This window comes from Sturnira hondurensis, unplaced genomic scaffold (assembly GCF_014824575.4).
Source record: "Sturnira hondurensis isolate 20B ecotype Veracruz unplaced genomic scaffold, ASM1482457v3 Scaffold0011378, whole genome shotgun sequence".
Lineage (NCBI taxonomy): Eukaryota > Metazoa > Chordata > Mammalia > Chiroptera > Phyllostomidae > Sturnira > Sturnira hondurensis.
Window position 1 is genome coordinate 776,055 of NW_028084009.1, and position 13,849 is coordinate 789,903.

General features: G+C 49.9%; 1 protein-coding gene across 2 annotated transcripts in view; it reads right to left on the minus strand.

Moving 5' to 3' along the window:
• Nucleotides 1-709: 709 nt before the first annotated feature.
• B4GALT5 (beta-1,4-galactosyltransferase 5) overlaps nt 710-13,849 on the minus strand; it is a 63,544-nt gene continuing 50,404 nt past the window's right edge. For both annotated transcript variants that reach the window (XM_037059877.1, XM_037059878.1), the window contains exons 3-9: nt 11,086-11,199; nt 10,051-10,175; nt 9,047-9,163; nt 8,268-8,455; nt 7,257-7,379; nt 4,760-4,861; nt 710-3,863 (exon numbers count right to left, since the gene is read on the minus strand). In XM_037059877.1, coding sequence (XP_036915772.1) covers nt 3,716-3,863; nt 4,760-4,861; nt 7,257-7,379; nt 8,268-8,455; nt 9,047-9,163; nt 10,051-10,175; nt 11,086-11,199 — 917 coding nt within the window. In that variant the 3' untranslated portion in view covers nt 710-3,715. The remainder of the gene's footprint in view (nt 3,864-4,759; nt 4,862-7,256; nt 7,380-8,267; nt 8,456-9,046; nt 9,164-10,050; nt 10,176-11,085; nt 11,200-13,849) is intronic.

Sequence of the window (13,849 nt, forward strand, 5' to 3'; positions counted from 1 at the left end):
GCCTTCACCACAGGTCTGGCCCATGCAACTCCTCGGCCTAGAAGTGCTCAGTGAGCGCCCCCTTGGTCTCTCTCCAACCCTCCTGGCTTCCTGGTCTGGCCGCTCATGGTGTGTGCTGCCCGTCTCTCCCCAGCTCACCCACTGACCTCAGGGACACCTGCCCTACCAGCCACTCCCCACCCACAGGTACACGTTACAGCACATGCTGAGGTTGGAGTCTGAATTATACCCTCCACCTGGGGATGCAGGGGAAAACAGGACAGAAAGCTATGAGACCGATCCCATCTTACTGCTCATCATTGTAACCCGACACCCGGGCCCACAACGTCATGCTCGTAAGTATTCGTGAGTGGGAAACAATCACATGGTTACAAACTTCGCACAGAATCAGGCTCAGGCTCAGGCTCAGGCAGGCGGTGAAATTCTGGGTTCCATCGATCCTCACCCTCCCCTTCCCGGGGGTCTTCGACTTGGGCATCACCTGAGCCAGTTCTTGAGCGAAAACCCAGGGGACCTGGAGAACGCAATGCGGTTCCGCGCTTCTGCCACCTGGGCTGTTTTTTTTCTCACTCAGCTGGTTGGTCAGGTTGCAGGGGGCAGGTGGGCAGTGAGCAGGGTGGACGCCAAGGGCTTGAAGGAACACATGGAGGACATCAAGGCCCCAAGAAGCCCAATTGTCCCAGACAAAGAGAGACGACCCCCAAGGTTTGGTTCTTCAATATGTATTTTTTACTGAAAAAATCATTCATAAATTAACATACAAAAATGTACAAACACATGAGTAAATAATGTAATGACAAAGGACTATCTTTGTGAAAAGTGTTTTTTTTTTTAAAACATCTTTAGATTTCAGTGCAAAAATGTACCCCCGGCACCTCTTAAAACAAGAGCAAGCTCAAAAAAACGTAGTGATGGACGTGAGCTGCGTTCCATGTCATCGTCAATGGTAAGTGGATACAATCAATCACGTGGCTGTTGCTCAGCTATGAATGTCTGTGCTGGAGAAGCTCTAATAAGAGTCCCTATGTCAAAATGAGTATTTTTGCAAATAACTGCCCCCCACCCCCCCGCAAAAAAAAAGAAGTGTGAAAGGAGCAACCTTCCCCTGCCTGGCAATAATCCAAGACAAGAACGATTTAAGGGGAGGGGGGCACACCCATCAGTAGCCTTAAAGAATTTCAGCTGCCACAATACGCACAAGGTCACATTTGGTTCTTATTGTTCTTCATTTTTTTTTTAACACGAGAATTTCACACCATTAACAGCACCGGGCTGAGCTGTGTGCTTTACCGGCTCGGTTCCCCACACAACGCTCCACTGGGTGGGTGAGCGACACCCAGTGCACAGGAGAGATTCCACACTAACGACACACACCTACACGCGACTGCAAGATCATGTGAGTGACCTGATTTCTGAGACCTTTCCTTTCTGTCCTCAACTCGGCACTTCCTTTTCTAAATCAGGTGTTAGCCTTTTGCCAACATCTGGTTCTTGGTGGAAAATAGGTTGATAAAAAAGCTTCAGAGAAGATCCCTGTTCAACACCTGCCAAGTTCAAGCAGTCTGTCCTGGCCAGTTCTTCCCAGTGGCATCGTAGTTTTGTCTCACCGAAAGCGGCTCAGCCTTCAGCGAGGAAAGAGGGGAGGAGGAGGAGGGTGGGAAGCACACAGGGCCAGCCCAGAGGTCTGAGGGTGCTCGAGGGAGCAAGGGGGAACGCCATCGTTATTGCTGTGTGCATCATAATCTAAGGAAAACCAGACAGGCCTCTGTGTGCAACGTTCCCTTCTGAAGGTCTTTTAAAGCATGAAATTCTCAAAATCTTTTAAAACATATAATGCAACTCACCAGCATTTTCAAGGGCAGCAGCCTGCTCTCTCATACAAGCTGATAAGAGCTTTGCAATGCAACTGATTTTCTAAATATCACTCTATTCTTCAAAAGAACAAAAAACATGAACAAAAATGAGGCCTGGCCAATCACTCCCACAGCTTGTGGGGATCATATGTCCATGGGACCAACAACATGCATCAGAAAAAACCCAACCCACACGTGTTTACACAAATATACCCCTACACGCACATCCATGTAAACCATGAAAATTAAGGAAGTTGAAGGCAAACAAGGCAATTAAAAAAAATACGAAGTACTCTTCAGAAAGTACTCTCAATCATGATCTATAAATACGTTTTATGGAAAAGGAGAGGAAAACACTGGCATTGTTCACAATTCTGCAGAAGTCCACAGGGACTGTGAATCAAGGGATTTGGCTCAGGGGAAAAGGCGAGAGGCACAAACTCAAACGCAGTTTACAATCTGACTTCCCGAGGCGCACGGGGCAGCAAGCAGCGCGCGTGGGCTCTCGCACCCTGGCACTCTGCTGGTCTAATTTCAAAGCTCTGATCTGGTCTAACCTGCATCCCAGCGGTCCTACCACACACACGTAGCATCTGCTCCCGGACGAGCTTCTCACGGTTTGACTGCTCATTAGTTCTGTGGACTAGTTAGTAATGTCGGAAACCAAAAAGGAAATACTCAGGGGAATCACTGAAGCTAGTTGGTACTTTAGGCACAGATTTCAGAAATTGTGACCACATTCCACAGGAGGAAAAAAAGAGAGAGAGAAGGAAAGACACCACCCATCCTTCCTCTGACAGCGATGAAAGGACAAAGCAAAAGGCCAGAGCCCCAGGGGTGCGAGCCGGCGGGCCCTCCCCCAAGGGTCTGCTTTGAGCAGGGAGAGCAGCTTACTGCAAAAGAGCAAACTCCCACTTCGCAACAGATTGAGAAGAGATGTCCATGCCCGACAGGGGCGAGAATCCACAGCAAAAGTCAAGAGCAAGACCTTGGAAGAGGGGGTGGGTAGTGGCGGAGGTTAGCTACCAGTGACCGAGATTGGACTATTTTGTTCTTTTGTGACACGCCCCAATTCCACTCCCTTCCAAAGTGACAGCAAGTTGGGAAATATACGCTTCCATTGCATTTTAACCGAGATCCTGCATTTACCAACCAAATAAGTGATGTAATAATATAAATCCTCAGTTTGAATTGAAGCCAGCTATAAAATTAAATTTAAAAAAGGCATTTTACATGGCTTATTTACAGTTAATTATACTTCTTCAAGAAGTGATTGTTACATGTCTATTTATCTTTCCCAGTCCCTCCCCTCCCCCCTCAACCCCCACCCAAAGCAGGTAATTCTTTTAAAAAAACGAAACGAAGAGAACACCAGAGATGGAGAATGGCGTGTGGAGTTTCATTTCTCTTCCTAAAACACAGCTGCCCTGTGGTGGGTTTGCCTCTTCGCTCTGAAGGCCAAGAAGCTCCTGAGGCCATCGCAGGAGCCATCGCAGGAGCCGTCGCAGGAGCCAGCTCCGGAGCAGGCCCGCCGCGGGCCGCAGTTCCAGTTCCGAGATGGGGGCTGAGACCGGGCGTCCAGCAGGAGACGGGCAGAGGAGCAGCGGGACAGACGTCCGACTGGTGAAAAGAGGAAGCCAGTCCCGATGAAAGCAGTGCCCGAGCTCACTCCCTCGGTCTTGGTGGGTCCCAACGGCGGGGGGTGTGCGTGTGCTCCACGCACGCTGCTCACTGGGCCCTGCGACCCTCCCTCGGATGCCGTGGTCCTGCTTCTCTGCCCTGGCGGAGGCCCGGGACCGGGACGTGCCATCGGGCTGCGCTCCGTGGTGGTGGGCAGAGCAAACACACCCTCTCTCCTCATCTCAGTACTCGGTCACCTGAGCCAGCTCGGGTGTCAAGTTGACAGTAATGTTCTTATACAAGGCGTCGTATGTGATGTTTGCAAAGTAGTTCAAGTTGTTGAGGCCGTCCAGCCCTTGCCGCTCCTTGGACTTCCTCAGCAGAGCGTACCTGTTGACGCAGAGGACAGAGGTGGCTCTGAGCAAAGGTCTGACCCCTCGCGACAGAGGACGGGGCGGGCAGACCGCAGGAGAGCACGCGTGGCGGGGCACCAGCCATTCAGCTACTCTGTGGTCAACGTTATTATTGTAAGAAGCGCTTCCTACTCCACGGCAGGCACTTTACTTAAACACCCCTCCTCCCCTTGAGCAAAGGAGGAAACCAAGGCTCCTGGTGCTAACGGCCTGCCCCCGTCACAGAGTCGGGGGTGGAAGACACTAACACAGCAGATGGGACAGTCTGGCGTCAGTTACTCTGTGAAGACAGGGTTCACGCAACTAGAATCGGCTCTCCGGAGGCCAGTCCTCCCTCCCCGCTAACGAAAGACACAGAGGGCCCCCCAGAAGTGCAGAGATACCCCTCGGCCCACACGTCCCAACGAGTCCAGCCTGGGCTTTCCTCATTGAGAGCAGAGAGGGCAGCAAAGTGACTGCACACTCCCCAGCAGAAGCTCGGGGTCCCCCTCAGCACTGGACCCCCCTCAGCACTGGACCCTGCAGGAGGGGAGCTGTGTCTGCCGAGACACATAGTGTCCGTCACGGAGACCTTGACCCACGGGGACTTGTCTCCCACTCTCTGAAGGCTACCGAGGAGATTACAAAGCTTAAGATGTAGAACCAGCGATTTCCTTAGAAACTCTTCCAACCAAAGTTTCCATCAGTCATCTGCTGTCCCCCTCCAACGTCTTCCTCACAGTTAAAATACATATGGCAATTACAGGACAGCTGTCAGAACAGGGCCTGGGGAGAGGCTGAGCAGTGAGACGAGGCGTTGTCACGGGCTCTGGGACGTCTGCAAAGGCGAAGCAGAGTGGGCATTTGTCAGAGGAATAACTAAATGGCACCCACCTTCCAAGAAACTGGACTTCTCCTCGATGGTGGTGAGGGATGGACTTGTACTTCCCGGTGTTGCCTTCCGGCCGGCTCACAGAATAGCCTGCATTTTGCACTCTGCCCAAGACAAAGAGAAAGGACTTTCAGGTCCAGAGGTCAAGTCCTACAGGTGAGCAAACCCAGCGAAGCCCAAGCTGAACAACAGGGCTTCCTCTGTGTCTACATGTTCATGCATGTTTCCTGTGTCCTCTGGGGAAGATCCCAGCTTTAGAGAATAAATCTACAATATTAAACAGTTTCGAAACAAAACAACAAATTCAAAAAGAAATCCAAAACTCTTCAGGGTGAGAGTCAACACGGGCTCTCGGCGGCAGGTCCAACAGTGGGTGGTCCCGGCAGACGAGTGCGCACCCGCCGGCTCTCCACGGCCTGCTTGGGTCCTGTGAGAAACACCTTTCTCAGGGGCGGACAACCCCTTTCCTGCTCCCCACAAAACAAGCCAGCAAAGTCGGAGCTGCTGCACCGTTCCCTGCTTGGGTCGAAGTGAGGCCCCTGCCCACCTCCCCCATCCCTATGGGGATGAATGACTTCACACGGCAATCTCCAGGTGTGAAACTTCACAATGTGTGAAAAGCCACCACGAGGGAAGCAGAATTTGGAGGAGGTGTTCAGGATGTTCTCCTGCCAGGACACGGATTTGCCAAGCTGGGGGTACTGGCAACTTCCCAGGGCTCGAAGAAATCATTAATAGACTTTGGATTCTACGTGAAGTTTGTGGTCATTTTCATCTCATTTCACTATCCTCCTGGCTCCAAGTTATACTCCAGTTCGATAAGTGGACGTGGAATGTCTACTGTGAGCCTGGAATTGTGCTGGGTGCTGGAGGGAAACCGGCCACAGTTCCTGCACCTACACTCACCCCCTCCACCCGAGATTGGGGGAGAGGGCGATGAGAATTGCGACAGATGTCCCAGGAGGGATCAGCTGGACTCGAGGACCAGTCAAACCAGTTAAGAATATGGAACAGCTCTTCATCCTGCTAGGTTCCTAAGAAACCAAAATGAAAAGGATGAGATGCCATTTTTACCTACTGGATTGAGTGAGAATGGTCTGGAGCGGCTTTGCCCAGGGCAGAGGCCGTGAGCCACACGCGACTGCTGAAGAGTCAAAACGTGGCCCAAACGTAAAAGGCTGTTTTTCTCTAAGGCCGGCAAATGGTGTAAGAAAATAGTCATGCAGGGGCAACTGTAACTGAACAACATTAAAATCGATATATAAATAAAAGAAAATGGGCATGCTAGTCAGAATCTTTCTGCAATCTTTTTGAAGGAAAATTTTACAATCGCTATAAAAACTGAAAGTGCGTTTACTTCTTGACCTGGCCGGATAGCTCAGTTGGTTAGAGCGTTGTCCCGATATACCAAGGTTCTAGGTTCAATCCCCAGTCAGGGCACCTACAAGAATCAACCAATGAGTCATCAATGAGTGGAGCAGCAAATCAATGTTTCTCTCTCTCTACCTTCTTCTCTCTTTCTCTAAATCGATAAATAAAAATAAAATGAAATACAATGAAGTGCATTTAATTCTTGACTCTATATTTCCACAACTAGGAATTTAATCTAAAGAAATACTGGCACATGTGAACAAAGGATATAAAAAATGTAACAACAGGAGGGAATTAGAAAAAACTACTGTATGTGTACACAGAGCAACGCTATGCAATTTTTAAGAGTAAGGAAGTGGTTCTCACTGCATTAACATGGTGGGAGGGGGAGGGGGTGTTTCCGAGTTGCCCATCTATGCATAGGGAGAAATTAGAAAAGAAACAGCTTGTTAAAATTGGCTACTTCCTTTCATTCCTGGGAATGAAACAGGGTGGCCATGGAGACTGAGATTTATTAAACTCTGGTGTATGTACTTTCGTATCATAGGAATTTTTACCAGCCAATATTACTTTGTAATTAACAGCCAACACACACTTTCTTTTTAAAAGCCAAGCTAAAAACCAAGCTAAAACAAATACAAGGTGGCAATTCCTTTGTTATTCATTCCTTATTAAGTTGCTCTTTACTTACCCCTAAAAATATCAGCATACACTACTCATGGGTTGTTCACATACAGCCGCACCACACAAGCCTCACCTGACCTCCCGGACAAACCTATGCGCAGAGCACCAACACCCCACCTCTGGTTTGGGGAGGTTTCAGTGAGATGTATTGTGAATGGAAACTATACACCGATTTCAAAGATTTAGGGAGAAAAAGGAATGTAAACTATTTCATGAACATTTTTCATTAATTACATGTGCAAAGGACACCATTTTGGATATGAGAAACACACTGTTAACATATTTTATTACCACATTAAAGTTAATTTGCCCTGGTTTGGTTTTTTTCTTAACCTTTGGGAACATGGCTACCAGCACATTCTACATCACACCCACGCCCGCCTTCTGTGCCTGCTGCACGGCCCGGAGGGGTCCTCCCGGAAGACACCGGGGGAGGGGCAGTACCTGTTCCACAGGTCGTCGTCTTCTCCACCCCAACCCCAGAAAGCATTAGGGAAGCCGTTGATTTTCCGAAACTGTTCCACTGTTAAGCCGCTCACTCCGCCAAAGAACTCAGTGTAAGGAAGCCTAAAAGGAGACGTACAGCATCAGTCCTCTGCGCACGAGTGACTTTTTCCAGAACAGGCCACCTCACTGGAGAACATCTCAAACAGAACAATGCTCTCCGCGCCACTGGCCTGAACCACCTGAAACTGTTTCCTCGTGTTGAGATGCATCAACCTGAGTAGCTCATTGAGCTTTTTTTTTTAAGATTTTATTCATATTTAGAGAGAAGAGAAGGGAGGGGGAAAGGGAGGGAGAGAAATATGTGTGGTTGACTCTTGCACGCCCCCAACTGGGGACCTGGCCTGCACTGGGAATCGAACTGGCAACCCTTTGGTTCGCAGGCCAGCACTCAATCCACTGAGCTACACCAGCCAGGGCTCATTGAGCACTTTTTGTAACAGCTAATCGAGATACCCTGACATGCTATATAATTCTCCCACTTCAAGTGCGTAACCCAGTGAGCTTTTTAGTATATTTGCAGGGTTGTGCGACCACAACCACGACCCATTTTAATGCATTTCGTTACCTCCAAAAGAAGCCTTAGACCCATCGGCAGGTACTCAGTTCCCCCGGTTCCCCCAACCCCACGCAATGGAAAGGAGAACCTTTCCATTTCCATAGATTCGCCTATTCTGGACAGTCCGCATATATGAAATCATATAGTACGTTGTCTTTTGTAACTGGTTTCTTTCACTCAGCCTGTTTTCAAGGCTCATCCACGTTGTTGCATGTATCGGTACGTCACTCCTCTGTACCGACAAACGGTATTCCCTGTGTGGACAAACTACATTTCGTTTCCTATCCACTCATCATCTGACGGACATTTGGGTTGGAGCTAACGGGATCTGTCGTCCTTGCATCTCTCACCATCCTTTTAGATTTGCTTCTTTAAGAGGAAATGATACTCACAGATACATGTACTTATCCAATTTAGTTGCAAAATGCCTCGGCATCTGTCCACATCCATAGTAGTTACGATCACTTTCCGGTATGTGATCCACGTCGTGAAAAATAAGGCAGTCCCAGTCCAAGTCCTTCATCGCTTCTTGGAAGCCGACGTTGAAAAGCATGGCTCGGTTGAAGGGCTGGGTGCCGACCTACAACAGCGGAACTTTATGGCAACAGGACTCCCGAAGCAAAGTCGCTGCTGCCTCAGCCCAGCCCGAGGAAGCTTACCGACACCGACGGGGGACCTGCACCGCTGCCCGCCTCACTGCCACACCAGCTGCCTGACCTCTAGCCTCGATTTCCTTAGACATAACATGGGTGATAATGATAAACCCAAGTTCCTCTCTCCCAGGGCTCTGTGAAGGCAGATAGAAAATCACCCAGCCCCACGAGGGGGAGGGGAGCACACTGATGGTTCCTGCTCACAGCTCCTCATTGTGAGGGCACCTCCTGGGACCTGGAGACACCACCCAGTGCAGCTCCAGCAAGGCCAACACACAAGGGCCCTTTGTTCAAGGGTAAACAAAGTTCCACCCCGGACTCAACTCTGCGCTATTGACCAAGCAACGTTTCAAGGAGCAGCACAGAACTGCTCTCCGTTTTCCCTCCCCTGTCAGGATGACTCAAGGACAAGACTTCAGTTTACAGGCGCCTCACACCACGGACGGGTTGGCTGGACACCCACTCCAAGCTGCTGCCTCAGGAGGAGGAGGCCAGGAGAGAAAGGACTGACCACTCACTTGCTCGATTACGTAAAACGCGAACCGCAGGCGCTGGCGCTGGAGCATGGGAATCAGGTGTCTGAGCAGGACCGGGAGGTGCTCGTGGCGGTTCCGGAAGGGGATCAGGATGGCCACCTGCAGTGGGTCGGACAGGAGGGGCCGCCCCGTCAGTCCCCTCAGCTTCTGCAGATCGGCGACCGGCTCCTGGGAAGCAGCGCTGGGGGGCTGCCTTGCCCTCAACTTCCTCTAAAGGAAGGACTACTTTGACAAGTCGACCCTGGAAGTCAGTGGGCCCTGTTCTTACACGCACCACACTGCACACAGTGGGCCGGCTGAGTGGACTCGCTCCAGACCAGAGCCGGGGGAAGACATACATTCTCCTACACGGTGACCCAGCACCCGAAGTTCCATAGATACATATAAACATGCAGCTGAAACACACGGCACAACACAGCACTTCCCTTGCAGTGCGCAGTGAACTCTAACACAGACCCATTTACTGGATGATGCTCATTAGACTGATTGTACGTTCTAGCTGTGGGCAGGGAACTGTCCGATCTGCTCTGATCATGGCTGCCTCATGATCAGACCTCACGGAGCTGGCCCAGAACCCGCACTTTAAAATCCTCACCACCCAGCTAGCTCTCTCCACTTCTCACCCTGCTCAACCTACAGTAACAATGGTGAGGAAGGCACGAAAGCGTTGAATTTTGAAGAGGGCTTCTGTAAATGTGTCATGAAAGACCCACCAAACCCCACCCCGCCCCTGCTCACAACAGCCCTGTGAGGGAGACGAGGGGCCTGCCTGCTTGGTCATCGGAAGGATGCAAATTTCTGTGGCTAGAGAAGGGTCCTCGGGGAAACACATTCCTCCAGGGCATTTTCATCAAATGCAAATACTTTCATCGGGCAGTAGGAAGCAAACTGCACAATGCTACAGTCGGTGAATCCCGTGGTGACACGAAACAGGGGCAAGTCCCAGGTGGGCTTCCCAGTGCTTCAGGTCCGACGCCACACCCTACCTTCCATCGGGGCACGCAGTCGAAGGGCGTCCAGTGACCTCCGAGCTTGATGGCTGGGTCTTTGGAAAAGAGTTCATGAATGGTATCCATTCCAATTTCACTCATGTTTATGTCCACTGGGCCCTCTGAACAGAGAGGGAGAGAGAGGGAAAAAAAAGTGAGAGGCTGGAAAATGACAGTCTTTCCCCCTGTGTCCAGGCCTTGACTCTCTGGAGAAGTTCAATGTCTTTTTAAGCTTTATTGTAATCGTTTTAATATGGGTGGGAGTCCCTTCCTCTCCTTTCCAACTCAGTTCACTGCTATTCCTGGGGAAAGAAGCCAATCAAGAAACTAAGACTTTCTGCCTAGGGTGTAGAAAGAAATTAAGACCAAGCACAAACAGCAGCTGAATTTTCAAAGAGGAAGGAGGAAGGCGGCTGAGCGTGGAGCCGTCTCGGTGTGCTCCCAGAGCATGCACAGACTTAGCGTCCCAAGGGATTTCTCAGTGACCCTCAGTGGCCATGTCCAAACCCAGAACATGCATCATCTCTGACTTAAGAGAGCGGAACTGAGATACAGAGAAGGTGTGACACTTCGTTGTCATTGTTTTAGATTACGCGTGGGATTCCAAGAAGGAAAGAAGAAAGAAAAGATCTAAGAATTTTTTTTAACTAGCACTTTGTTAAGAAAATAACTTCTCTCACATCAAGCAAGTTATAATTAGTGTAAGACGTATACTCTACGAAGCTGGTCGCCTATACTTTGTCTAGGACGTCTTAATAGACCCCAAGTTATAAGCAAGGGGGCATGTCGAACAGAGGGAGAAAATGTAGAAAATGGCACCAAGAACACGAGCGACCTTGCAGAGGGGCTGAGGAAGGGCCGGGACACCGGTGACCCTCACAGTCCCTGTCCCCAACGGCAGGGAGGCACTCCCGGCTCTCTCCAAAGGCAGACAGGCCGAGAGAGCAAGGACACGCCCCCTCTCATTCTACCCAAACAAAAAGACAGCAGTTTCAAAACGGAGGACGATAAGCAAGCGCTCTCTCTACTCACTCATGGAAGGGAGCCTTTCAGGACAGGTGTGGTTTGCAAAGTAGGTGAAGTCTTCAGGAAGAAAGGTCGTGGTTTGCAGGAAGGTTTCGCTGTGGTTCAAGTCCAGAGGATAATCTAGAGAGGGAGGAAAAACGGGCAACTCAGTCTGGTGCACGTGACCAATGAATGCTGCAGTTCTCAGGGGCCTACGGAACACGTTTTTTCCTTAAGATTTTTCCTTAAGACATCCTTCTTCGTGAAGCAGGGCTCTGGGTGGGCTCTTCCCTGCAGCTGCAAATTTGAACGCATCAATGAAAATGTTAACCAGTTGATACTGTTTCAACCAGTGTTTCTATTCTTGCTGATATCGCAGCTTTAAATGCACTCAGGACACAGTCAAATAACTCCATGGTGTAACTACAAAGACAGCACAGCGCCCTGTGCCTTGTTCTCTAAAGCAACTAACTTCACTTTTACCCCCATTCCCCGCGTGGTGAATCACGGTGCTTCCGACTCAGGCCTCAGTCTCACCTGCTGACTCCCTACTATGGGAAGGAGGATCGCCCTCCCTACCCCCCGCTGCCCCAGCACGCACACACCCTCCCCATCCTCCGGTCTCCCAGCAGTCATATATGGTAATAGTGACTAGGACACTGTCTTTAGCATTTATATCATGACGATTCTACGGATATTAATCATAGCTGAGAAATGAGGGGAGTTATAATTACTTTTCCTTCCTTTCCCGCATAGTTTTTTCCCCAGAGTGACTGTCTTGTTTTTCTGTTTGCCAAGTTTCATATGGGGTTAAGGACTGACTCAACACCATGCCCCTTAACACTGCGTTCTGCTTAAGACGCTCACAGGCATCGGGTTGTTCTCCTAATTCCATCCCGCACAGAAGGCCCGGGGCCTGCCGCCCCACTCCAGTCCGAGTGGGCTGTCCTTCGCGCTGACACGCAGATGCTCGGCTGGGACCTTCCTTCTTCAGTGTCCTGGAGAGTCCTTCCCCTCTCTACTGTGCTGAGCCTTGTCTTCCCCAAGTTCAATTTCCCCCTTTTTCTCACTTGCTGGAGCACACTCTAAGAAGGGGAAATGGGAAGTGATTTTGAAATTTTGTATATCTCACTGTTTCTCTCCCTCTTTCTTCCTCCCTTCCCCTTCTCTAAAAATAAACTAGCTTTAAAAAGCCACTTATAGGAAAAGAAGAACTGTGGAGGCGCTGTTCCACTGCCTCTGGATTCCTCGGGTCTGTTAAGGCCAAAGCCACTCCAATCCCTGACTCTTATCAAAGGTGACCAGTCACGTCTTTCTGGAAGTGTCAAACCTTCTCTTCGCTCAGAAAACTCCACACTGCCATGCCTTGCTAGGGGGTCTGTTTTTGCCCGCTGTGTTGACCACTCCCTCTTTGCTGCCCCACAATTTCCTCAATTTTGCCAAGCTCTTCTTTTAATGATCTTATTTCACAAATTGCTATCCTTTTTCTCTTACCCTGGAAGATATGGATCATCCTAGTTCTAATATTCCTCTCCCCGCATAGTTTCTTCCAGCTGCCTCGTGTCTGTTTCACCCCCCAGCTCAGCGACCCTCGGTCACCTGCTAACACTGGAGAGCAGGGCACTGACCAGCTAACTGGAAGGATGGTCCAGCTAACTGGATTGAGGCCCTTCGTGACAGGGTATTCTGGCCAGGAGTTTGGTTTAGCAACTTCCAGAGTCAGTATCTTTGGGTGTTTCCTCTCGGCCCGGTCACGTGGCCCAGAGAAGCCTATTCCGATAGGACAGTCTCGGCTACAAGCATCCTGGACCTGAGGACACCTAAACCAAGCCAGGTGACGCAAAGCTGAAGGACCCTCCATTTTACCGTACTGGCAGGGTATTGCGTCTCCAGTCCTTTGCCAAGACAGGGAAAAGGACCTAGGTATCTGACCACTTTTCAGACGGCTTCCGACCAACCTCGATCTAAGTTGCCACCTTTGTTCTTATCTCCCAAAGTGCCCAATGTTGCTAATTTCTGAGCTTCTGGAAGATTCTGGGGTACAAACTGGGGTGGGCGATGGCTTTCCTTGCTGCCACATTAACAATCACTTTTGGGGGGTCTATTAAGTCCTTTGTGAGTGGCCCATCTGTTTTCCAACTTCCAAAATGTTGTGCTGTCATTTCCTTTCCTGTTCTCTTCATTCTTAAGGATTTACAAGGTACATATGTACACACCCATGCAGCACAACACAGCTCTTTGGTGTCATTTCGTGGGTCTTAGGTGTGTGAAGCAGACACCCTTTTCCTAGGGGACTGTGTAGAGGGAGCCCCTCCCACCTCTTCTGTTTCCACAGGTGAGGAAACTGAGGCACCACACGTACGACTTGTACAGGGAGATGTGGCCGGCACCCAACAGGGAGCTGACGAAGCCGGGTCAGTGGTCTTTCCCTCCCACCGTGTTATCTTCACAGAGTCCTAAAATCTCTCGCCAACCCTTTTAGATTCAGGCTGATTCTACGAACATTAAAACTTCCTATTCAAATTCACTATGCCCCCTGAAATTCCAGAATCTTCAGCTCAGATGCCTTTTAAAAAGCACGATGAGATGGTTTCTACGAATCAAGCTTTAGCTAATACAGTGAACCCTTTCACAGGGCACATGGCTGTCTGCTCTGCAAGTTCTCAGAGGATGAGACTCAATGAGAGGCAACTGGGAGAGGGTGTAATAGCCTCTTAACAGGGAAAGAAAGACACAGAACTTTCTGTCCTTTTCAGTGTGGCTTTCCTGGGAAACACTACACCTGCATTTA